We start from the raw sequence: 26,409 nt of genomic DNA on the forward strand, positions 1-26,409 counted from the left end.
AAACCTGCAGCTGATGAGGTTTTTCAAGAGAAAAGGGGCTATTCATACAGAAAAAAATAATCGATGTGCACAACTCTTAGCCTGGTTCATCCATGTCACGCACGAAGCTCACAAAAATATTGTTGCACTGAAAACAAATAAAAAATAGGCTACACTGTAGTCCCTTATTTGGTGTTATTGTCCGTGTCTCCAAAATGGCTGCCCTTGGTTAAATTTAGAGCTGTTTTATCATTAAATTGCTAAACTACACTATAAATATCAATAGATATCTCATTTAGATTTCACCTGTTAATTTAAACGACTGGCTGTGCGTTACACGCGCGTTGGACTAATGTATTTGTTATATTTTTATAAGGACATTGTCATTTGTGAGACAGAATCAATGATGAAGTTGTCGATAATTAAATTTGCCATCCTTATTCTGTTGATTGACGAGCAATGACTTGCACATGTTTCGGATTGAAAAGTATTTCCCTAATCAGCATGTCATCGCTGCGGTACGTGCGTTGGAACAGGTGGTATTACAATAACTATAATTATATTCAGACAAAAGTCACCACTATTAACTGTTGTAATTAATGCGTGGATGGAGGTGTCTTTTGACCGAATATAATTTATCATATACTATTCTAATGCCCACTCAGGGGCAACTAATTTATATGTTATTTATTGAGATAGCACTCAAATCTTGAAGCTATGGACACAACATTTACGACGTAGCCTAAATCAAAGAAATGTAAAATTTGTGCCAGTTTATTCAGAGGAAATATTTAGCAAGCGTATTTTTAAGTCGCTTAAGGCATCGTCTTGTTTATATGGGATCTGCGTTTTAATCACTACAATCGAAAATGTTTAAGGATTTTTTTTTTTAAATGAGCCAACGTCAAACAAATCTTCCATCGTCCGCTGTGCGTACAGCAGAAGTGCTGCATATACAGCTTTAATTCTCGCGAGTCCGACGGCAAGGATAACAAACAGTGAATTTCGGGACTAGGAGGCTTTCTGAGAATGAGTTGATACGGTACTCCCACTGCAGGCTGCAGTCAAGACTTTCCTAAACTAAATAAGCAGCAAATCCCTCGTTAGCACGGTACTCTTGTCAATAAGCAATCCGCTGTGTACTAAAAGCTGAAAGCAGGCTGCAGACGACTCAGAGAGTTGATCGTCCACGTTGATTTTGGAATGCAATTACTTGTGACGGACGTGGACGAATTACAATTTATCAGCTGTGCAAATTAAAACAGCCAGAAACAAAAATTGGAAGAGGCTGGAGAAGGTTTAGTGAAATGATGAAAAAGGAGGGGTTTGGAACAATCAATTACATTCAGCTGGCTATTAAATGGGCTTAAGGAGGCTATGTGGGTATTGCTTGCTTATTCTTTCTGACTGTTTCTTATTGATTTACCATGGGGGGAGAAAGGTTCTCTGTTGGGTTCATAATTTTTGGTTTGTTTGGGTGTTTATGTAATGCTCAAGAGGGACAGTGGCTTTCAAACCTGAATGGTGCTAATCCTGGGACAACCGGACAGTATAACAGGCAGCCAGTGGGCTCACAGGCTCCTGTCACGGCTCGACCACCCCTTGGAAGACCGTGGTTCACCCAGGCTCCCGTGACTCCCCGCCCAACCTTCGGGGGACCAGGCTTCACCCAGGCTCCCGTGACTCCCCGCCCAACCTTCGGGGGACCAGGCTTCACCCAGGCTCCTGTGACGCCTCGCCCGACCCTTTGGGGGCCCACAGTTCCAGTGGAACCTCCTACACCTAAGCCTGATGCTGTGAAGGCCCACTGTGGGGAAAGCTCTGTTCAGTTGGAAGTGGATATGGACCTGCTTGGCATTGGTCACCTGATCCAACCATCTGACATCACCCTAGGAGGCTGTGGACCTGTTGGGCAGGATAAGTCTAGTCTCCATCTTCTGTTTGAGACAGAGCTGCATGGCTGTGGCAGTGTACTTGCGGTATGTAGTGTGCTGTGGATAGTGCATGTGTGTGATGAATGTTGAAACTAATGGTCTGTCTTTCCAGACGACTGAGGACTCCCTAGTCTACACCTTTACCCTCAACTACCAACCTAAAGCTCTTGGTGCCACGCCCATAATTAGGACATCTGATGCTGTGGTGGGCATCGGGTGCCACTACATGAGGTTAGAGGGCATCCTTTTGTACTCTTCTAGCCTGGATTTCTTGTGTACGTTTGCTGCTAATGTGAATTACTGAAAGGCTGCAGCCTTGTCAATTTGTAATGCCTCTGCTTGTCTCCACATTTGCTTTCAGTAACTTCCCAAATGGTTAATTTCCTGAATTCGTACCTTCATTTTAATTTCCCCCCCCCTTCCCCTTGCAGGCTGCATAATGTCAGTAGTAATGCCCTGAAACCAACCTGGATCCCCTACCACTCTACCCTGTCTGCTGAAGACCTCCTTGTATTCTCTCTGAGGCTCATGACTGGTAAGCTAAGCTGACTAGTGAATGGATCTTTGAATTTTTCTCCACTTGTACTGACTGTTTCAACCCCCCCCCCCCCCCCCCCCCCCCCCAACAACCCTGGTAGATAACTGGCAGATGGAGCGGATGTCTAACGTGTTCTTCCTGGGGGATCTCATTAACATTGAAGTTTCTGTGGTCCAGGCCAACCACGTACCCCTCAATGTATTTGTGGATTCCTGTGTAGCTACTTTGGACCCTGATATAAATGCAGTACCCAGATATGCTTTCATTGAGAAGGGGTAAGTATGCTTTACCTTGCTGTACTATAGCCTGTCTTATTGATGTGATTAGTCTACAGTGTTCCCCCTTCTAGGTGTCTAATGGATTCCAAGCTGACCAACTCCCGCTCCCAATTCTTGCAAAGAGTACAGGATGATAAGCTGCAATTTCACCTGGATGCTTTTAGGTTTGCCCAGCAGGCCAGGAGTACAGTGAGTGAATAGCTTCTCGCTTTGAGAACATGCCTTATGAAGGTGGCAACTAGTATTACTAATTGCAATATCTTGACTCCAGATCTACATTTTCTGCCATCTGAAAGCCACTGCAGTTTTGCCTGGTTCAGAAGGAAGGGCATGCTCCTTTCCTCCTGGATACGAACGGTTGGTATCACAGTGCCTTTAAATTTTTTATTTTTTTAAAAAGCCAAGTGTGTGTGGGTAACCTGTTTCTCTTTCAGGTGGATTAGTGCATCTGGGAATGACCAGGCATGTAGTTGCTGTGACACTAGCTGTGCTATGAGGAAGGGCAGGAGTGTCAATTCAGGTTTGGCTTCGGTTTTCTGATTTCTACAATCACATTGCCTGTACTGGTGTATGAGCTTGTTTTGTCCTACAGCTGTACAGTATGAGGGTAGTGCAGTCCTAGGCCCCATTGTTGTCCAGGAGGCTACCAAAGATGTTGTGCCTGAGCTCCATGGCTCTCTGAAGGTGGATCACTGGTCAGAAGGTAACCATCATGCTGCCTGAGCAGTTATCTCCTGCCAGGCCCTAGAATTGCTCAATGGCTGCTTTGTCTACCATTCATTGGGGGGTTTCTTTGCTCCCTAGGTTCCTCTGCTGTGCTAATGGTTGGAGTGGCTGCAGTGGGACTGGTCTGCATGATTGTGCTGGGCACAGTACTAGTGTGGCGACGGTACTACAAACCTATGGTCTTGTAACTGGGTGGAGGTTTTTTGAATAAAACATGTAAACAAGTAACCTTGCTGTCTGGGGTATTTGTATTGGAACATTTAGGCTACACAAACCTATTTCGGGTCTTGTATCAACAACTGAAGTGTTTGAACTTGCCTTTTGGTTCATTGCATTTTGACCAGAATACTAGTACTTGAGTGGTAAAATGTTCCAGGGATTGCCTGGTTTTTTTACTTATAAATCTGGCATGAATATACTGATTTTAATATTCCTTGCATGGGGAAAGGTCTCTGGTACAGTAGTGCCTGGTTGGTCAACCTCTTGTGGATGTGAAAGGGGTAGTATTACCTTGTTCATGGACTTGGTGGTGGGTGTACAAATGTGGCTAGGAAGTGATTTGGTGTGTTCAGCTAATTTTAAATGGGGTGATGTCAGGGATGTATCCACTATACCCATCAAACATCTATTCAGTAATGTTTACAAATCTCAATCCTCAATTGTATGGGCATGGTCAGGAGGTCCTACCCCCAAGTAAACTCATTGGTTAACATGCACGAGCCATATTCAAATAGTATCCCGAAATGTACATTTCAGTAACTGCAGCTGTTCGGCACTATTCATAGGTAGCCTGCTTCCTCTTAACTTTTGTGTATAGGCTATGTACTAAAGTGGTTTAGTTTATAGCAAGGTGTTTTGCACTTGGTAAACTAAGTTTCATTATGCTTAAGATACCTTGTGATGAGACTAAGTCTTTAAACATCCTTTAGCCTCCCAACCACTGCTAGTCTTTATGAATAGCTACATGTAAAAGAACTGCCAAACAAATCTTGAGTTTCAACTTTCTGCAGTTGAATTGTCCCAGTGAAGTACCTGAACTTCATTTTACAAGTCTGGAGCTTTTATTGGAGCTGTTTGCCACCTAACTTGTACAAATGAACCTGTGATGAGAGCAGAATATTCTATTGATTATGCAGATGAGTATTTATGGCAAATGTTTCACTAACTCAAAGCTAATTTTAGCAGGCAAATTATTGGCCTCTGTGGGAGAAGAGATGCTGTGAGACATTTATTGGCTGTTATACATTCATCCATGATGTCATGAAGCACCTTGACCCAATAGTTAAGAGCCTGGTAAATCAAACTCCACCCATTCAGTCTGCAAATGGGAATTGATGGAAATGTTTAGACTGATTTGTCAATATTGCAATGCAATTGATTTCTCATACTGTCACTATAGTGACCCCATACAATGTAGTTTAGGAGCCATTTACCTTCAGTTGCCTTAAAGTTGTTGCAAGTCATCTGTTGGTCAGTACTTTGCAGCTTATTTTAAAAAAGCCCCTCCAAATCCAAACTTGGTATACAAATGTTTTCACTTTTCAAGGTCTGAAGGCTTCATTTAGCAAAGATGGCCATTAGAGCAATCCTCCCAACTGGAGCGGCTGTCTTGGCACTACACAACACAATCCTGAAGTGTATACGTACTTTGATCAGAGGAATGGACGTCAATGAAAGGATGTCTTAAGATCTGATTGGCTGGACTTTTTTTTTTTTTGTGCAAATCATGCCAATAACGATAGTCTCAAATTCATGAATAAATGCAAGCAACAGTCGATGCACAACTGTGAACCAGCCCCATTTATTTGCGGATCGGGTACATTTATTAGGGGGATCCACTGCATTTATTTGTGGATCAGTTACATTTATTTATTTTTGCAATCAAGACCTTCCTAAATGTAAAAGGCCTATGCAGCTACACCCATGTTAATATGCAGCTGTGTACTGAACACTGAAGGCATGCTACACTCGACTCCATTGAGTCTATAAATCTTTTCTTTTTTTGAAATGTTTTGGTTAATCTGGTTGCTTAATGTTTCATGTACAATTTTATTTTTTTGGCATGCGAGGTTATGTCACCGGTGGAAGCTGGCGGGTTGACATCTGCATCCTGTACAAGAGCAGAATGCTTTGTTTGCCTGGGCTGCAGTGAAATCACAGAGAATAGGGTCATTTGTAAGAGCGTGCTCCTGTTTTCACAGAGCTGACCACCACGGCTGCGGGATGGAGTTACCGACCCGCAGCATAAAGACAAGCTGTGTGCTTCGCCATCGTTGATTCAAACAACCCGACCTCAGAATAACAGGGCCCTTCCTCGTAAGTGCTGTTTGCGTTTTTGTCACATCAAAAAATCGTCTTCAACCTCTAACCTGCTGCAAGTTAAAGAGATAAATAAAGGCTACCACACAAATACAGAGCCGTGTCAAGACGCCCGTTTGCGTGGAAGGTTTGCGTCGGATGAGAGGGGCTGCGCTGGGTGTACAGTAAATGAAATGTGATGGAAAACGATGTTCTGCGTTTCTGCAGCATGATTTTTGCAGTGGAGGATGGTGTACAGAGGGGACGATGTCCAAAGCCAAACCAGATGCCAAGCCTCAGCATTTCTAACCTTTGCTGATAGCTTTTCCTGACGTGATTTTGCAAGAATGACATAAAAGGCATAGGCTTAGACTGGCCCAGCTGGAGGGTATTTCACTAATCAGGATTACTGAGTTAGCTGCACAACTGCTGCGAGTAAAACCCAGAACAGCTCTTATTTCAGTCCGTGTTCCAAATTTGGGAGGGCTCCGGGTTTTACTTGGTGTAGTTATCTGGCTAACTCAGTAATCCTGCTTTGTGAAACAGGGCCCTGGTCAGGGTCTCGCATCACCTTGAGCCGGTGAGTGTTTGGTCACAGTGTTTTGGGATGCTTGTGCTCGTGTCAGTGAAGCCTGCAGACAGATCTACAATCCGAGTGCTTTCTCAGGTGCTCTGCTCAGGAATATCTGGCTCTGCATGGAGAGCAAATTTAAAGCTTGGTTCAATGTCCAGGGAGTGCCAGAGGTTGAGGTCAGTGGGGTCAGAGGTGAAATATGCAAGCTGCTCAGTCCAGTTATTTATTCGCTGACGTAACCAGCACCGGAAATGGGAGCGTGGCTACAATGTTACCAGACCAGACATGCAGTCCTCCAGTACACCCACATCTGGCCATTATAACCATACCTTTTTACATGCTGTTACTGTATTTATTTTTTCTGTTCATTAGCGGTTTTGTTTTTATCAATGTTTTTAATGGAATGAAATGTGAAGTGCTCCTGCACTGACAGACCAGTCTATATTGAAAATGCCTTAAGTATGCTTCTAGTACAGTGGTCTCCAACCCTGCTCCTGCAGAGCTACAGGGTCTGCTGGTTGTCATAGTGAATCTGCACTTCATGAAGCAGTTGAGCAGTTGATTACACAGTTAACTCAACTCACCTGGTGTCTTGGGTCTGAATTGGGTGCTGATTTTAAGGTGAAAACAAAAACCAGCAGACCCTGTAGCTCTCCAGGACCAGGGTTGGAGACTACTGTTCTAGTATCATGAAACTAGCTTTTCAAGAGAGAGAAGGTACTCAAGTCTGGCCCTCAAGGCCAGTACAGGTTTTAATTCTTCCCCTCTTATCAGGACTGATTTAAACTTGAGATACCAGGTGGGTAAATCTCTCCAAATCAGTGGCCTTAATCAATCAATGAATTATCAGGTATAAAAGAAAACCAGCTTTACTACTGGCCTTTAGAGCCAGATTTAAGTATCACTGAGGTAGATCTGTCTACAGCAGGGGTACACTGCTCTAGTCCTTGGAGGGCTGGTGTGCCTGCAGGTTTTTAATGTGTTCAGTGCTTAATTTAAGTCACTGATTGGTGAGAACAATAAACATTGTTCAGAAGGCCTATGCTGATAGATTGGCTGCACTGATTGAGAGGAAACCACAAAAACATCAGCACTGTGGCCCTCCATGATTGAACGTAGAGGTGGACAATCCAACTTCAGAAAATAAGTCTTCCGTAGTATTTTGCTCCAATCACCTTGTTTTGCTAATTCTTCAGCCAGGAGGTAAAACTAATTAGTGAAATCAGCTGGCTGACTTTATAGGTAGAAGAAACACAAGACCGGACTTCTACTATCTGACCCTTGGACTTTCCACCTCTGGACACCACTACACACCGAGTAAGTTGAGTTGATGTGTTCCAGTTAGGCCATGTCCAAATTAATACTCTTGCCTACAATTGAGTATATCAAGTTGTATACAGCTTGTATACTCAATAGTTGCAAAGTGTGCTGATATGAACACAGCCTTAGTATATTTTTCTGTTCTTGACACAATCAAGCTGGACATGAACAAAAGTCTGAAATCAACTGATACTGAGTGCCTTTAACTCTAATAAAGGACATTTAGTATCCAATGGACTTGTCTTGCTCAGAGTTAGATTAACACCGAACATGTGATAAAATTTTACGTGGCTGTCCTGTCATAGAATCTCTTCATCCCAAATCTTATGTCATTGGCTCACACGACCAGCCTTATCTATTAAAGTGGTCTTCTGCTGCCTCTGTCTGTAACAACTGGAAGTGCTCCTGCTCAACAAGGATAAGTCCCCTGTGTCTCTGAGGACTCCTAGTGAACAAACCATGAACTCCAGTCTTAAATTTGTCATTTCTGGCAATAACTTTGAATTCATATTTGAATTCATGTGTGAATGTATGCGTGTATGACAGCCAGAAGAAAGCAATTTCACTTTTAAAATGGGAGCACATTTTTTGTATAATTGCAATTTGTAAAATGCATAAAAATCCAAAAATGCACATTTAGTGTATTGCAAATACACCAGTACTTTGAGGTTGGCTAAGAACTAAGAAATGAGCCTACTGTATCTGGGAATATCCCAGGAAGCACTTGTTTCATCTGACAGTGTAGCAAGTGACAACACTAATGCCACTTTCAAGAGTCCTAAATTATGGAAGTGGTTCATGTTTTTGGATTAAAATCTTTGATTTAAAACTGATGTGACAGCCAAATATCAAAACCTGTGTCACCTAACCAAATATCTACTGTACTCTGATTAAATATGTGAAAAGTTAATCATACAATGTACACTTTCAGGGGGTAAGAAAGCTCTGAGAGTGCTGCTTTGGCCTGTCAGTAACATGCACTACTAACTGTCCAAAAAGGAAGACCTAGGGCAGGAATAGTCATATCTGGCTCTTGAAGCCAGTAGTACTGCTTGTTTTCAATCTTCACCTCTAATCAGGGACTGATTTAAACCTGACACACCAGGTGAGTGTAATCTCTGGCCAATCACTGACATTACTGAACTATCAGGCAAAAGAGGAAATCAGCAATACTATTGACTTTGAGGGCCAGTTTTGAATATTCCTGATCTAGTGCATACTGAAGAGCACTGAAATGCTACATGAAGGTTGTAGAACAGACAGATGTGAACAGAATGTTGCAAGTATGGTGAATGAAAGGAGTTTCACTGAGTAGTATGCTACTTTTCTAATGAAAAGAAGTGAATATCAATACAAAATTCACAGGTTTGAGATTTCTTCATGGTTCTCTGAGATCCCTGTAGGTAATTAGAATACATACAGCTTGAGATGGCATTCAACAAAAATGTATTCTGGTGTGAGTCTGTAATAACTTTGTAATACAAGAGTATTTTCAAATGATTCATAGGTCATGAGAAAGTAAAACTTTACAGTGTTTAACTCAAGGTGGCAACACATGTTTCAATTAATATATTATTTCAACACTGTTTAATTCATGTGTTTTGGTGTCGTCAGCTAAATACTTTTTTTTTAAATCTCTTTGGGATCTAGGTTTTCAACAAGAGGTTCAACAAAGGTACTGTACAGGACCTGCAATCGCTCCCTCAACCCTTCCCCAGTCCACAATCCATTTAAAATGAAAAAAACATCTAATTATGATGCTGGTCCTTGAACCTTTGAACCTGGGGCGGGGTCCCTGGAAAGTGGATGAAAACAAAATGTAAATAGATGTTAAAGGGTGCTCTCAATTAGCTACTCATTTTTTAATGTTGACTGGGAATAGCCCTGTCGCCGTGGAAGCAGTAGATTCTCTCGGTCCTCCGCCCTAGGGGTACGTTTGCCAGGCCCTTTTCCCATACGAATCGACACATTTTCCACATTCCCGGCCTGGCTAAATGTCACAGTGTTGTGCGCTGATGGCAGCGCGCAGGTTTCCCACACAGATGCCCCGGGCAGGGCTTGGCGTCCTGCTGGACGGCCGGACAATCGATGGAGTGTGCGATTGTTTAAAATAGTGGGCGGAGATGAGTCACGGTGTGACTCACGCCATGTTTTCCTGAGTGACTCACGCCCAGGCCTTTCGGCTCAATCGTGTTTTTCTTATTTCTGGGTCAATTCCTCTGAGCGGGGTCCCGGGGTTCGCCAGTGGATAAACGAAACTTGCCACCGACTCTAAGTTTGTATGTTTTTATATGCGCAGCGCATAATCACTGCTACACATATTAACTTCTGCTTTGGCTGGAACACATTAAAAACATGACTGAATGCAAAAAGGAGATATATTGGTATATTGCAATGGTTTTCATTTAAAATAAAAAGTTTTTTATTTACTTTAATTCAGTAAAACCAAACGATTAGCAAAGAAGGTTTGCCGTATTGCTCTCCATCATTATGTTAAATCAAGAAACTTGATTTAACAGAACGATTCAGCTTCTATGTCTATATTTCTGGCACTATGTATTCAAGCTAAGCTTCGTAACTGTTCCCTAATTTAGTTGTGCGCAATTTGTGAATGATGTCCTTTCTGAATAAGGCTTTTCTTTCAGGCATAAGTACTTCCTCAGTTTTCTGTTAGTGCTGGCGCCTATGAGTCACCGCATGCTTTGACTGACACATGCTTTAGCCTATAGAAATCAAAAACTTGGGACAGGTTGCCGCCCAACCCGTGTACAAATGAACATACAGCAACACGAAAACCGTAAAAGTACTTTTCACTTTCCACTCTTATGGGGAATGACGAATTTGGCGGCCTTCACTCGAACTTGACCGTGTTGCATCGATACCGATGACCCGCCTGTTACTTACCTGTGTTCCGTACTACTGAACTAAGCACAGGCTACCACTCAATCGCCTGCGTCAAGCGAGAACTCACTGAACCCAGGACCTTGGGGCGGTTTGGGAGCAGAAGGATCACAGGGGGACAGAGGACAGCATCCTAATCTGTTTAGCAGGGTTGTACCTGCACAATCGCTCCGACAGCCACCCTGCTTCCCTTTTGGTCCGGTTCCAGTTTGCCTCTGGGGGCTACAGCTTGCGAAAGAAAACGAGTTCCTGGGGAAAAAAAAAAGAGGATTAAACAATGGCTGGCAGGGCTGAAAGCCCCCACCCCCCTCCCCTTCTCCACCGCCTTCCCCTGTAATCAGATACCGCCATATCCCTCACACTGAAAAATCGTGTTGCATGGATGTGGCAATGATCCTGCCTCGCCTGTGTCTGAGAAATGAACACAAAAACTAATTTTAACCAACCTACAGATATTTCTTGCATGTAATGTATTTATTGTTATATCAACTGGTTGTTTAAATTTCATATTTAAAGCTACCAAATGGCAATTGCTATGCCAGTCCCTGTTGGAAATCTTTTGCTGCATTGGCGGTACATGATTTCTGTGTGTACCACAGCTTGACAGTAGTCTGACCACTTGTCTTTATCTGCTTTTCACTCCAGTACAGTAGGGGGCAGTATTCATTCAACCAGCTGATGCACAACCTATTAATGAATCTAGCGGCGGAGAATTCCTCGCACTAACATGAAGGAAAAACTGTGCTGACAGGACCAGGACGAAGAGATGAGAAGACCCTCCTAATTTAGGAAGGTGAGGGTGAAAAGTATTTGGAAAGGTGCTGGATAAGTAAACATATTGATTTATTCATATGTTTGCTTGTGTTTTTTGTTTGTTTCCTGTTTTAACCTGAACTTTTGGTACATACTTGGTCTCCATGATTTACAGACATACGCTCAAACATAAGCATTACAACTAACTGCAATTTCTTCGTTTAAAAGACAACGACAAAAAGAAACATTGATTTGAAATTTGAACTCACCTTCGTGTTCTGCCCTGTCTGTTCTGTTGTGGGTAAAACACTACATTTCATGTATTAAAAATCCCAGTGTATGTATATGTATTGGTATTGGTAAATGCTTTGGTGAAATAGGCCTGGTGTGGTAGATCTGCATGCCCTGGAGGAGAGGGGGCAGAATTTACTGAGATGGTCTGATCTGGGCGTCAGCTCCAGACTTCATTGAGCCCAGCTGCAGGTGTGGGTGTTTGATGGGGTACAGCTGGCTTTTTCAGGCCCTGACTGAGGACTTCTACTGTACTGCACTGGCTTACAGTCTGCTGAGACCTACAGGAAGATGAATGTGTAGATTCTACATGTATGGCTGATTCTCTCCTCCCTACTTCCTCAGTACAAGAGGCTCCAGTGCTATTTTCCAGCTTATGAATATTCATGAAAAGGCATGCACAAGGAAAGAACATCCATTACCACTACTGCTATATCTGAGCACAGTCATTTTCATGAATATTCATAAGATGAATCAAATTGCGACTAAGTTTAATACAGAAATTGCACTGTTAAGACGTTTATTGCTATAAAGTTTGTTGTCAACTTGTCAGGTTGCCCTTGAAAAATAGATTCTTCTCTCAAGGAACTTCCTGATTAAATCAAACTTAAATGTAGGTTTAAATGTGTGTGTTGTAGGTACTCCAGTCCTCTTCCAGCTCATAAACTATCACATTAATATTAATATCTGCTATCATAACTCTTCAGGTTATAATCTCAATAACTGTATATTCTACTCTGTTGAAATATACACTTCAAGGGATATTCAATGTAAATAAAACAAATAATATTTTTGAAAATATTTTCACTGCAGCACATTTTTGTCTTCCAAGACACTTGCGTTCTGTCAAAAGATATTAATACTTTTTCCTCCGCCGGGTCTCAGGAGTATTACTATCCATACTTTTTCATTCCGTTTTCTCAATCCCCCATTTTCTTGCCATTTTGAACGTCCAGTTGTATTTACGTACCCCGTGCACTGATGCAGCATCCTTTGTCAAATTAGGAGGGCTGAGTATGTCTTGTCTCTCCTTTGAGATACATACTGCTAAACTGCCTCTCCTTTTCACTCTGCAGTGCACCAGCTGAGCTACGTTTTTTTGGGGAACACCATTCATGCATTGCTAGTAAGCTGGATATGTCATGATTACACATGGACAAACCCCTTTAACTGAATCCCTCCCTCCCTGGGTGACACTAGAGCCAGTTGTGCACCATCCCTCAGGGCTACTGGTTACAGTAAGCACTGGCACTGGTCTGATTCTCTGTCAAAAACCATTGAACGTGCTGCATCAAATCAACTCTCTGTGTTTCTTTCACAGAATGAGCTCCTCGATCCCCATCAGTCTGGATTCAGACCAGGCCACTCGACAGAGACCGCACTCCTCTCTGTCAACGAAGCTCTCCACGCAGCCCGAGCAGCCTCCCTCTCCTCCGTCTTATTACTTCTGGACCTATCGGCAGCCTTCGACACAGTCGACCACCCCACCCTCCTGTCCTCCCTATCTGCAATGGGGATCTGTGGCACAGTCCTCAATTGGATTGAGTCTTACCTCTCAGATCGCTCCTTCCAGGTAGCCTGGGCTGGTAAAGTATCTGCGCCACACCCCCTCATCACCGGAGTCCCACAGGGCTCGGTCCTTGGTCCTCTCCTCTTCTCTCTCTACACCCAGTCCCTTGGCCCTGTCATCACAGCTCATGGTATGTCTTACCATTGCTATGCTGATGACACACAACTGTTTCTCTCCTTCCCACCCTCTGACACACAGGTCTCAGCCCGCATCACTGCCTGCCTGAGTGATATTCAGAGCTGGATGGTCCGCCACCATCTCAAGCTCAATCCAGGTAAGACAGAGCTCATTTATATTCCGGCTCTTAACTCCCCTCTCTCTGATCTCTCTATCTCCCTAGGTAATACCATCCTCACACCATCACCCTCAACTAGAAACCTTGGCGTGGTGATGGACAACAGACTGTCCCTCACCGAGCACATTTCAGCAGTGACACGTTCATGCAGGTTCTTCCTGTATAACATCCGGAGGATCCGCCCCTTCCTCACAACTTACTCGACCCAACTCCTCGTCCAGGCAGTGGTCCTGTCCCGCCTGGACTACTGTAACTCCCTGCTTGCTGGCCTCCCAGCATCATCTATCAGACCCCTGCAACTCATCCAGAACGCAGCAGCGCGTCTGGTCTTCAACCTCCCCAGACATTCCCACGTTACCCCCCTGCTCACCACCCTCCACTGGCTCCCCGTGATGGCTCGCATCAAATTTAAAACATTAGTGCTTGCCTTCAAAGCAGCCAGGGGGTCAGCCCCTCCCTATCTACGTCAACTCATCAGACCCTACACCCCAGCTAGACCTCTCCGTTCTGCTGCCACATGTCGCCTGGTCCCTGCCCCGGCTCGCACCAGCACCCGGTCACGCCTCCTGTCTGTTCTAGCCCCACGGTGGTGGAATGACCTTCCTGTGCAAGTCAGAACAGCAGAGACCCTGGCCGTCTTCAAACGTAGACTGAAGACTCACCTCTTCAAGCTACATCTCACCTCATCACCCCCCACTACCCTCTAACATTTTTTTTCTAAAAAAAAAAAAAAAAAAAATTAGGGTGTACAATTCACACTTATACCTAAGCAAAGTTATACCTATTGTAGCTCTCTTGCAGGAATGTTGTAAAGCACTTGTCTCTGAGTTTTGTAATGCACTTGTTGTAAGTCGCTCTGGATAAGAGCGTCTGCTAAGAACCTATAATGTAATGTAATGTAATGATTCAATAGCTGACTGTCTTGCTCATCCACACCATGCATCTCCCTGTTCAAGTGGGATGTTCTAGCTACCCACCAAATGCCAGAGTTCACAGTAATTGGTTCAGAAGAAGAACTGCAGATTCACTGACCTTTACGTCATGGCGATGGGCTGGCATCGGACAGTAGCTCTGAACATCAGATATCTGGATTTGCTTATGTTTTACGGATTAGTGGGTCAGTGCATTATCTGTTGCACTATGATTTGATTTAGGTCTTCACACATCTTATGTGTGCATGCATTTCGCAAAATGTTTTCTTTCGCGCACGTGTGCTTGAAGTTTCTAGCAAGTCGAATTCTTTATATCTTTTCGGCTATTCCTCCTGTCACGTTAACAAATAGCTGGGGAAAAAGACTAAACGATAATTGAAATGATACTTTGGTACCTACCCTTGGAGCGATGTGATTGGTCGGATATATCTGGCGACCCGAGCATAGCCTTGGAACCCCTGGCGGTGACAGCGGCCCAGCGGGACTGCGAAACGGCTATCCCTGTTGTGTTTACGTTCGCGCGGGGCGGCGGAGGAAACGGTGACGGTGCGATGCAGGAAGTGGACCGCGGCAAGGGAGCAGCAGGGGGAAATGATCGCTGGCTAATCCCACCGCCTCGCCTCGCCTCGGTCCACGCGTGTTTCCTGAGGATTCCAGTGCCACTTGCCAAAAAGGCTCAAATTGGCCAGAATAACATGACTCTTCATCTCGCAATCTATCACCAAGTAAGATATTTTCCAGTGAGTGTACGCTTATCAGTAGTAGGTCTTAATAATACATTTCATTCTATATCAAGAAAGGCAATAAACCAATTAATGCCGAAAGGTTTATTTGCAAGTGTTAAAAAAGAGGGCTTACTGTTATGGACAGCTCAGAGTTTGAATTAGATGCATGATAATTGTAAATATGGATTTAAAAATAACATGGATGGCGTACAATGCAGTGTTTGTAGGAACATGTGTAATGTTTGTTTAGGTTTATTTTAAAGCTTCTTAATCCACAGTAGCATTGCTTCAAAACATTGATCGTCATATTACAGCCATTCCATTTTCTAAACAAAAATAAGTTACCCACCAGACCAAAATATTTGTATTTCTTTTTCCTCCCCTGTTGGCCAGGAAGGAAAGCAAATTTTGGTGACTCATTTCAAGTACTCAGGCTGGCTGATGATTGGTGGATCAGGCTATGGGTGGAGTACCAACAAGAAGTCTGTTGAGCTGTGGATTTATTCAAGCTTGTTATGGTCATTAGTAAGGGATTGCAGCAAAGAAAAGTAAGCTTTACTGTAGATCCGCCCGTATCATTAACTGCATGAAGACACACCAGGGGAAAGTTTGCATGTGTGCAGTGACATGCACGTTCTGTGGCTTTGTGTGGTATACGCTTAATTCTCTGTAGAAATATATGCACATACTCGCTCACTCGCTCTCTCTCTTTCTCTCTCTCTCATGCAAACACACACACACACACACACACACATTCATACATCCATACATCCATCCATCATGTTTCAATTTATATAGAAGGAGGAAAAACAATTGCATTTTCTAAGTCTACAGTTCAGGACTGATGTCAGCTAAATCCAGTCTTTGGTGCGTGATATTGTTTGATTCTGTGGCCTCCAGATGGTCTCTGAGCTTGGATTCAGGGTTCTGCTCTGTTTATAATGGAAGTGGAGAACCCGAGTAAGGCCTTCCTACCCAGCCCACTCCCAACAGGACAGATTCAGCTCTCGGGTTTGAGGTGGGCTGGCTGCATTATTCTTTGAATTAAAAAAAAAAAAAAAAGTGAACTTCAGAATACATCTGTGTGCAAATAAAAGATGATGGGGTTTTCATCCATGTTACATATAAGCAGCATGCAAAGAAAACTTGCTACAGTTACTGTGTTTTCATGGAAAGGAAGGCTTTTTATGGAAAGTGTTAATTGCCACCAAATAACTTTGCTGTCTGAAATTCCTTACATATCAGGAAGGCATATGTAAATCCGATGTTTACGCCATTTTTCAGGTCGAGCTCTTAGCAGATTTATTTCTGTTGGCTGCCAGTCAGTGAATTCTGCTTGCCTTGCACCTTTTTTTTCAGAGGTTCCATGTCACAGAGAAGGTCGCCAGTGTCCGTTCATTCAAAGTGGAGTCTCTGGTGTCCAGTTGTCCCCAGCCTCGTCTGGAACTCACGGTAGCGAGGAAGGCTGGAGGTGAGATTGTGACGTACAGCGTGCGCTCAACGCAGCTACAGGCATCCCACGATGCTGAAGAGGAAATTCCTCGCGTTCTCATAAATTTCCTGCTTTGTTGACACTGCCAAGGACTTTGCGTTTACTGCGGGGATACAATGTGCCAGACAGAGTATACGCCGCTTAAATGATCCACTGTACTGTGTCCTCGCAGCGGTCTTTTAGATGCTTTTTTGGAAATTTGACATTTAGTCATTGTTCAAAAATGCCTGACTAATGGAACCCCATTCCTCAAAAAAACTGTCTTGTCCTAGCCTATGAACTTTGGTTTTTTTCTGCCTTCTGCATAGCCGATAATTACTGAAATTTGTTTTCGTCAATTTAACTATTCCTAATTGTGAGTAATAGGCATTGTAAACAGGTTGCTGGCTACAGGCTTCAAAAACAAGGAAATAAGTTGTAAAAACACTGTCGGAAAATGAGTGTTTGATACTTAAGCTGTCACAATCCTGCAGTTTCCATATTAACTAATATTTCCATTTTAACATCTCTAAAGCAAGCTCTCAGAAGAACTTTCCTGGGCCGGTGCGTAGGGGAATCCCTGTCAGAAATGGCTCGCGCCCATCTAATCAGGAGGGCGGGGCAAAATAAACTCTATGCCACAGTGTGGGTTGTAATTGGCCAATCATTCTGATCTACAGACTAATGGATCCCACATGTGGTGCTAATGAAAACTTTCCACAGCCTTCCTTGTGATTTTGCATAGAAAAGGTTTCACAGGTTTTAAGTGCACTGAAAGTATCACATTATAGCCAAGCATCCAAAGCCATACGCGCATTTCAGATATCACGTCTTGAATGTTTCATGTGATTAATATCCATGTCATCTATGATTGTTATGTCAGGTTATTATCATATTTGATGTAAACTTGTTTGTATTCATTTATGCATTCATTTAATTCTGGAGGAGGATTTCAAGGCATGTGTGATGATGACATTTGATAAAATGTTTGTGAAATTTGGCAAAAAACAGCTTAAGAAATTAGGAAAAATTTAAAAAGCTGAGAAAAAATAAGTAATAAATAATAATTATATTTTAATTGATATACAAATGGAAAAACTCACTATTTGCTCTGAAGGTTCTGCGACCATGTAGAATGACATGTTTCCAAGTGAAGTTGCATGTTTTTATTTACGTATGTATCTATTTGGTTGTTTGTTTTTCTAGAGTGCTGATTAATTAAGTCAGAAGAGGCAGGAACAATGGTTCTGATATACATTAAATCACAAGCATGTTCAGTGTGACTGACAATCCATGGATTCGTATCACATTAGCCTTAGCTTAACTAATGTTGCATGTTTGTGTAACTGTAATGCGTTTTATGCTGTTACAGTTGCATTTAGCCATTTACACATGTAAATGTTTGCTTACTGTTAACGTGATTTTTTTAGTGTGAGTCGTGGCACACATTAAGCTGTTATAAACAAAATTAAACTACTAACAATGTAGGGTTTGAACAAGTCTTAATGTGTTCATAATATTAGCACACAAAATAAACAAATTAAATTTATGAAAATAAGGTCCAAATTAGAGGGCAGTGCCAGGCAAATGACTGTAGCCTTAAACATCCCTCCTGCATCACATAAGACAGCACACAAACACAAGATGTGGATGATGACAGACTACTTAGAGAAAGTATTTTCTGAGCTTGTGTTCACACCAGGCTGAAGCCCTATTTATAGGTTGGAGGGACAGGGAGCCTTGATTAGATTGTGTCAGAGTGTTTTATTTTTTACTGGTAGACGAGGACTGTGGTAGTAGTCTTAGGGGCATAGTTACTGTATGTGTATGCCATAAAAACAGGGCACTGAATTCTACACTGGCAAAGATTTATTCTTCATCTGGCAGAGCAAGGCTGATTGGTGTTGGGTGCAAATTCTCCTATTTTTGCTGGAACCGAGATTTGTGCACTGCATCGCAAACTCTTACTTACCCAACACTCCTGGTCACATGCACTCCCTAGCTCATAGGCTCCCTCAAACACACACACACACAACCAGAGTGCTGTTAAACAGATGCTGATGACAGCACGCCAAAGTGCCCTTGATATGCAGGCACATACACTTTCCATGAATATATTCACACAATGATAAAACATCATATCACTCATGTGAAAGCAGGAACATATTAACACATAACAAACAAAGTATTGCAAACCTAATTCATATAGTTACTAGAGGAAAAAAGCTCTCCGCATGCAGGCAATCAAGGGGGAAGGAGGGGGACACACAGAATTTCTACTTGACTAAAACAGGTCAATCATGTGATGGGTTCTGAGACCACTCTGAGGATACATTACAGCCAGAATTCTGAATGTCCCTGGTATTTCCTGCTTTGTGTGACATACTTCCTGCATCGGAACAGAGTGCTAACACTGGCAGGATGCTCATTTAGATCAAATATAAACATTTCCCCCAAAAGCATTATGTGACCAGGTAGGCATGAATTAATGGGCGTTCCTCACACTTTTAAAACCATATGAGGTGATGTGGAATATTGCAGGTTTGTGTCGTGACCTGCCTTTTGGCAAAAAAGCTATATTATTCTTGACATGACACTCTTGCAATAAGAAAACTTATAACTGCATTCATCTGAGTTAGGAAGAAGGCTGGACCTTTCTGACAACAGCACATTCCTTATGAACATCTCTGTCTGTCCATTCCCTCTGATCCTGGGTCGTGTTTCCAAATGTCATCAACTGTGCGGTTGACAGCTTTACTTCAAGTTACCAATATACCGTACTCACGCAAACACATTATATAGACTGAGTAATGATCTCAATATTTGATCGTGGCAATCTTACATGGCACTTTGGTTACACAGTAGCCTACTGCAAAATGATTTTGTAACAATAACGAGAAAAAATAGAGAACAAATTGTACTAAGGAATGTGTGCTTACCTCAGACAAATGTGATTACTGAAAATGCCCAAAGGAGAATGATGTTAATTGTAACTTTCACAGTTCATATTATTTCTGTTAGTTCTGTTAATTGTTCCCTTTTAGTAATTGCCCCATTTTGATTCAAGGCGAAAAGAGCATCGACTTATATAAGGTCAGTACAATAACCTTAAATGTTACAGTTTTCATCGTCAATATTGATATACAACTGACGTGTGATGTTCAGATGTGTAAAATAATCTAATTATATTAACTTAATTAAACTGCGAATTTGGGCAAGTATTGCGTTATAATATTTTATGGTTATCAACGAGTTAACACCCACGCCCCCAACCCCCCAGTCCCTCCGTGATTTCATATTCCTACAATGAAGTTCTTGTACACGGCAGTCCAAGAGAAGCCGTAGAGATTCTTTGGCCCAGAAACTGGTGACGTCATAGATTCCTGAGCGTAGAGTTTTGCAGGAAAGCCCTGAGCCTCAGAGATGGAGCTGTTCCAGGTTTCCATGGCAAAGCGCACAAACAGGAGGAAACACGGAGGGAATCCCGTTATTTTACAGAATTCGAGCATTATAAACACCCAGCGCGAGGAAGGAAGCTGCCCTTGTTACTCTAGTAATCCTGGGCGTAAGGAAAAGAGCTTCATATCACTGCCTGACCGAGCTGTTCTGTTACACCCTAAAATTCGTTCCCTGTCAGTTTTTTTAATTCAAGTGACATTGAAGTTAGATGCTACTATGACTAATAGAGGAAGTCTTATTAATACAGTAATCTCATTTTAATTTTCATTTTGATTTCCAAATGTTCAGAGAAGTCTGGAGGCTGGCGCAGTACCACATGATGAGATCGATGAATCAAGGTAGGAGTTGCGTGTGATGGAATGTGGTATAATCTGAGAATCAAATCACATTGTATTATTTTTATGTGGAAATAGATTTATAACTGCAAGGAATGTACTTCAATAATAGTTTTAAAGCACGAGAGTAACTCATACGCTGCAGGTATTAAACATGCGATATTTCTAAAGTAGCCAGTATAAATGCACATCTAGGCTATATCCTAATACTTTACTGAAACATTTTGTGTACAGTTGCATACGGTTTGTGTTGCATAATGTGTATAACGCAGGTAGGTACTGTTTATTTATTTATGTATGTATGTATTTATTTATTTAGTTAGTTGATTCACACCTTTTCTGTAAAGTCGGGTGATCTGATTGAAAGCATATAGCTATAGCGTGTTATAGCACTGTGGCACCTCGATAAATCTGGCTGTAAAACAACAACAACAATAATAATAATAATAATAATAATAATAATGGAAAGGAAGCACGTTTTAATGGCTCTACTTCGTGTTTTCCCTGAGCTCAGTAGCTAGCCTGTAGGAACGCTTGTTTTGTGGAGAATTAAATTTTGATTTTATTTTGTTTCATTAAGTTCCTCATTTAAAAGAAAGGGTAAATGATTTCATATAACGACTATTGAAATCAAATTACGTTTTTATTTTTTATTTTATGTAATAGGCTGCACTTGTAGGTTACAAGTAGGCCCACATTAGATACAAGATGCCCTTGGACGGTTGTTGTAAGAGCATTTATTAAATTCAGCTCATAGTAGCTTAAATAGTAGCCTGATCGGCTGCTAATAAATTAAAATTGTAAATGCATTCATCTACATTTACTCAATTATCCTAAATGTCGCACGTGGCTGCTCTGTTCGGAAGCACACTTGTTGTGCGCTTTGGTTTCTTTGAACTTTTAGCTGTCTTAATGAAACGATGATTTCTGTCTTACGGCATGGCCTACCCAACTTAACAAAACAGCAACGTGAGATGCACACATCCATGTTCTTAAAAACCCACATTCAGCTGTAAATGTATAAAATTGTATAGAATGCAATTCTGCCTTTTAAGGACATGAAACATTGCTTTCTTTCTGTGGAGTATGTTAAAATATATTCATTTTAAAGTATGTTAATTATTATCATTTTGTGTAGTTTCCCAAGGCTCTTCCTCTCAGACTGACACTAAGTTTTTTGAGCAATTGAGACTGGCTTGTTGACAAGGCTTATTGTACTGGATGTTTGGAACAGTGGTTCTCTGTGTGTTACGCAAGGGTTTCTCAAGCAAGTTCAGGGGCTATATTCATTACAGCTTATTAAAAATGCTCCTGTGCCAAATATCTTCCTGAAAATGGCCTCTCTCTTGTGTCCCTAGATGCTCTGATGAAGAAAACTAGTTTCGACATTTGGAAAGTGCACTTTCTGCCCAAAAAAGCAGTATTAATGACAATGCCTTCCATTCCACTGGTATTCCAATCATGTTTGTTAGGCTTTGCAATTAGTTTCATCCTTCATTACTCTAAGTTTTCAGAAGTGTATCTTTCTTTCATTATTTATATGCATAATATTTCAGTAACCCAGTCTGTGTTTGGTTTCCTGTCAGAAAAACGTACACTTGAAATAATTTTCAAAATTTCAGGCCCTTCAGTAACCTTTTGTGATACCTGAAACTAAACGAACTTTGGGTAATGAAGAACAAATGTGCCAGTCATATTGCTGGGGTAGTTTGGGTCCAGATTCAGCATATCAGTTATTCACAATAACACAACACATGAAACAAATTTTTGTGTGGACATTGAAGAACTCATAAACTAGGTATAAGAAGCCATCAACTAGGTGTAAGACTTCCTGACTTTACAGACCGAACAGTTAATATTTGTGAATTCTTTTTTAGGAATATAATATCAGTTGAATATACAGTAAGTGAAGTAATTGATCAAATTATCTGTATGTAAGTGGCAATGTCACAATCCTTGCATAGCTTGATTGCTATTCCTAAAATAACCAGAACTAGTGCCACAATAGAGTTAAGACGGAGAAAGTATGGTATTGTGCAACACACCCAACTTGTAGACCTGATGGTGGCATAACGTAAACAGTTACTGCCTGTGTGTAGCATACCCGAAGACACAGGTGAGGAAAGGCATCCAATTTCATCTGCTATCTGAAAATATAATCAAACTTAACTGCATTTATCATCTTAACAGTGATTTCAAAATATAGATAGCTAGATAATACAATTGCTGATGCATTATTATTATTATTATTATTATTATTAATAATAATAAAAATAATAATAATAATAATAATAATAATAATAATTACATTTATATAGCACTTTTCCAAATGCTCAAAGTGCTTTACAGTGAAGGGGAACTCACCTCACCCACCACCAATGTGTAGCACCCACCTGGGTGATGCACGGCAGCCAATTTGCGCCAGAACGCTCACCACACATTAGCGAAGGTGGAGAGGGAGAGAACATTCATTTAGCCAATGAAGTCTGGGGATGATTTTTAGTGGCAAGTTTGCGAGAGCCAGATCTGGGATTTGGCCAGGACACCGGGGAACCCCCTACTCTTAGCAGTTGCAGGCAACTAACAGCAGTAGCAATAATGCCCACACCATGAAATGACACACATCATTTTGAAATTCAGTGTTACCATGAGAAAAAATAGTTACTTGGATAAGAGCTATTTGGGAAAGTGCTATTATGAAATAATACTATAGTCTTTTGGAGAAAAAAAGCCATTTTGAAATAAAAACCTGTTGTTATGAAATTAATATTAAATGAAATCTAACTTGAATAGCAGTATGATGAAATATAATTATCATAATGAGTTCTGTATTATTTATTTCACAATTTATTGAATCATATATATCACAATGTTTATTTGTTTTTATTTTATTTTTAAAAAATGATTTCCCGACTGAAGGCCTTTCTGTGTTGAATTTGCATGTTCTCTCCTCTTAGAAAATGGATGGATGGATGTTTATTTTATTTAGACAAAAATGCGATTCCATAGAGATCCACGCGCTGCCATTGTTTCCTCAATACTTATTGACAGACACTCGGGGGCAGTAGTACCTAACAACTTCACGCCACATAGTTTTGTCACGTACAAATCTAGATTAGTTTTATGTTTTATTATATGGTTAAATAAAACTCATCTACAACGTGTGACACATTGGAAACAATAATATTGAAATGCGCGGGTGTTTAAAATGCTTCCCACCTGATTATCTGGAGAGATAATTCTGCCCTTCCCAACACGCTCGTTGTATATTTATTTACATTCGTCTATGAAAGGAGGCACGCATTATCGTGTGCACTGAAACAGGAAGTTGATTTTCATTTTCAAAGCTTTCTTATTTTTAACCTCACGTAACGTCTTGCTGCCATTTTCAGCGGGTTTATATTTTAAATAGCGCCGAAAGGAGCATCGTTTTTGTGTTTATTGAGTTTCTGTTTTTTTTCTCGAGCCAACTTGGATTGAGTGGACTATCACTTTAAAATACGTATGAAGCATATGTAATACCAATTTTTACGTTTTAAACTTTTATTGAAAAGAACACCGATGACCTCCGTTTACGAAGACAGCGACCCCAATAATTTAGGGCTCTCAGGGGATATCGGTCAAGTAAACCAAGATGAGTTGGATTTTTCTTATTTGTTTGAGTATGCAACATGCGGCGATTTCCCCGGAGAAGACAAAGGTAGGCTAAATAACGTGTATTATTAAACTTGTCCGATGTCCTGTCGCTGAAGCTTCTGTGAATTACTGTGAATTTGAATGGCTCCAGGTTAACATGATGCAGCCATCATTCATTACAGTTATTTACAAATACTGTTTTTCGCATTTCACGGTAGTTGGACCGGCACTTATAAAAATTTTAAACAAGATTCATGCAGTAGTTCCTTAATATTTTCCAAATTTCATACCGATTTTTGCACCTGGATTTAACAGATCATAGGGCAAAGATTCTCTTTGCTTAAGCGTTTTCTCTAATTGACATCAACATTTTTCACCTATAGCAGGTTTCTGTACCTGTTGTGAACGCGTTCTGCTCTGTATCTGATTTATCAAGGACAGTGTATATAGCTTACATTTGCTTTATTATTAAGAGTTTTTATGTCACAGTGAATTAAGACTGATATCAAATTTCACTCTGAAAGTTTTTGATTGGTAAATAGTTTTTTTTTTTGGAAACTTGTTTCGCATTGAACTATTTTAACACCATTAAAACTAAGGAATGCCCAGTGTGAATTCTTTTGTCATTGTTTGCACTTTCTCAGTCCCTATACATACGCTTTTCAACTTGGAATCCAGGCATGAAATATTTTTGCAAATAGTGTCATAATTGGATTTTATTGTAGTAATTGTGTTAATGTAGCAAAAGAAGTGTGTATTAACAGCGTGAGAGTGTCTCAACAAAATGAAAATGAAAACTTTCTGTGGGTCGGTTGAGGGTGGGGGGTGGGGGGTGGGGGTGGGGGTAGACGGCGGGGGGTATTACAACCACAACAGTCAGGTGTCCGCAGGCTTCCTCAGCCCTACTTTCTACTGCTCAGCTGAATAAATGTGTTTGGAGGGAGAATTTGCTGGTGCGGCCTCCCACCCTTGTCTCATCAATGGAACGGGCTTATATATGCAATTGGAAATTTGACCAAAAATTGTGCTTGTGAAAACAAAAAAGTACATTTGCAGATTAAGTGGACCTGCCTCTGTCTTTATAACAGTACCTTACTCTCACAAGTCTCCTGTACCTGCTCTGGAAAGAATTCTGTCTAATGTATATCAATCTATGAATTTAAGTCGAAATCAAGGTTTTATCATTTGGGAACAGTGCATTCATTGGATTACTGTCCCAATTATTTCCATTTCTCTTTAGATGAGTCAAACCTCCCTTCTCAAAAAGTCCTCAGCCCACCGTCCGGGTTGGGCTACCCCCATGAGGATCACCAGTCCTGCAGCCGGTCCCCGTACAGGGATCCCGTCCCAGATGGCCTGCCGGGGTACGAGCATCCGGACGCCTCCAGGGCCGGGGGCCCCGCCCTGAGCCCCCGGATTGAGATCACCCCGTCCCATGAGCTGTACCACCACGGAAGGGACACCCCGCAGGCCCAGCCCGTCAACATCGGCGTCTGGCCCTCTCTGACGGTCCCGGGACTGGAGGGCGTGGCCTACCGAGAGGCCCAGTGCCTGAGCCCCGCCAGCAGCAACTCCTCCACCAGCTGGCATTCGGAGAGCTACTCCCCCTGGGCGTCGCCCTGCGTGTCGCCCAGCGGGGGGGGCACCGCCGCCGACCTCTGCCCGCGCTTCCAGAATATCCACACCTGCTCTCCCCATACCTCCCCCGGCACCTCCCCCCGCACCAGCGTCACCGAGGAGACCTACCTGGGGGCGCGGTCGCCCTCCCCCCGCCCGGGGTCCCGCTCCACCTCGCCGCAGGGGAAGAGGACCTACGACATGTACCAGAACCCCTCCCTGGCCCCCCGCGTCCGCTCCCGGAGCCCGTCCCCCCACGGCGGCCGCGACGACCAGCACCGCCCCCCCGCCCCCGCGCAGTACGGCCCCCCCGCCGGCCTGGCCGAGGCGGTCAACGGCCTCGGCGCCGGGCTGGGCGGGTCGGTCCCCACCAAGATCGTCAAGTCCAACCTGGACTACCAGGCCTATGGCGAGAGCCAGCCGGACAGCTTCCTGTTCTCCTGCGAGCAGGACGTGAAGGGCAAGACTGAGTCCTTCTATGTCATTCCACAAATCTGGCCCAATCAGCTGGTCCCCAGCCTCTGCAGGTAACAGGCCCGTGTTACTGGCACATTTCCTAGGTGCTTTTCACATGCTTACTGGCCTACAGATGTGGCACATAGTCCGAGAATGTCAGCAGACCCCCTGATCCAAAGACACTTCCATCACATTGTGACTCAGGATACATTTTTCTCTTTTTTTGTCACCTCTACATGTTTTTAGTATTATAGTAATTCCAGTCACTTCTGAATGGTGGCAGAAAGAAGGAAGTGAAGGTTTTCCAAAAAATCATTAGTG

The 26,409-nt window shown here is 42.3% G+C and overlaps 2 protein-coding genes and 1 long non-coding RNA gene across 8 annotated transcripts in view; all 3 read left to right on the forward strand.

Annotated features, from left to right (window-relative positions):
- Positions 1 to 1,346: 1,346 nt before the first annotated feature.
- On the forward strand, positions 1,347 to 3,683 carry LOC118211043 (zona pellucida sperm-binding protein 3-like). Of its 2 annotated transcripts, XM_035387778.1 has the most exons (10): positions 1,349 to 1,604; positions 1,653 to 1,958; positions 2,026 to 2,144; positions 2,345 to 2,448; positions 2,552 to 2,726; positions 2,801 to 2,918; positions 3,001 to 3,086; positions 3,164 to 3,249; positions 3,322 to 3,432; positions 3,534 to 3,683. In XM_035387778.1, exons 1-10 carry the CDS (start codon positions 1,407 to 1,409, stop codon positions 3,641 to 3,643), a joined length of 1,413 nt encoding a protein of 470 aa, XP_035243669.1. In that variant the 5' UTR covers positions 1,349 to 1,406; the 3' UTR covers positions 3,644 to 3,683. The 2 variants fall into 2 exon arrangements, with proteins under 2 accessions (XP_035243668.1, XP_035243669.1); XM_035387777.1 differs by having other exon boundaries at positions 1,347 to 1,958.
- A 2,493-nt stretch (positions 3,684 to 6,176) lies between these two features.
- On the forward strand, positions 6,177 to 12,312 carry LOC118211044. The gene is made up of 4 exons (XR_004761948.1): positions 6,177 to 7,644; positions 9,298 to 9,322; positions 11,194 to 11,341; positions 11,757 to 12,312. It is a non-coding gene; the product is annotated as an uncharacterized LOC118211044 (long non-coding RNA).
- A 4,198-nt stretch (positions 12,313 to 16,510) lies between these two features.
- LOC118211042 (nuclear factor of activated T-cells, cytoplasmic 2-like) overlaps positions 16,511 to 26,409 on the forward strand; it is a 32,205-nt gene continuing 22,306 nt past the window's right edge. The window contains exons 1-3 of one of the 5 annotated variants that reach the window (XM_035387775.1): positions 16,511 to 16,585; positions 20,333 to 20,382; positions 25,256 to 26,159. In XM_035387775.1, coding sequence (XP_035243666.1) covers positions 20,361 to 20,382; positions 25,256 to 26,159 — 926 coding nt within the window. In that variant the 5' untranslated portion in view covers positions 16,511 to 16,585; positions 20,333 to 20,360. Of the gene's footprint in view, positions 16,586 to 19,667; positions 19,679 to 20,120; positions 20,383 to 23,482; positions 24,080 to 25,255; positions 26,160 to 26,409 lie in introns of those variants that run through there. The other 4 variants (XM_035387774.1, XM_035387773.1, XM_035387772.1 and 1 more) reach the window with 4 other exon arrangements.

Source organism: Anguilla anguilla, chromosome 13 (assembly GCF_013347855.1).
Source record: "Anguilla anguilla isolate fAngAng1 chromosome 13, fAngAng1.pri, whole genome shotgun sequence".
Lineage (NCBI taxonomy): Eukaryota > Metazoa > Chordata > Actinopteri > Anguilliformes > Anguillidae > Anguilla > Anguilla anguilla.

Excerpts from the sequence above, each read along its gene's own strand:
- LOC118211043 (XM_035387777.1), top strand. The coding sequence starts at position 1,407 with ATGGGGGGAGAAAGGTTCTCTGTTGGGTTCATAATTTTTGGTTTGTTT. Across the intron at positions 2,449-2,551 it reads CTCTCTGAGGCTCATGACTG|ATAACTGGCAGATGGAGCGG; the intron begins GTAAGCTAAGCT and ends CAACCCTGGTAG. Across the intron at positions 3,250-3,321 it reads GGGCAGGAGTGTCAATTCAG|CTGTACAGTATGAGGGTAGT; the intron begins GTTTGGCTTCGG and ends TTTGTCCTACAG.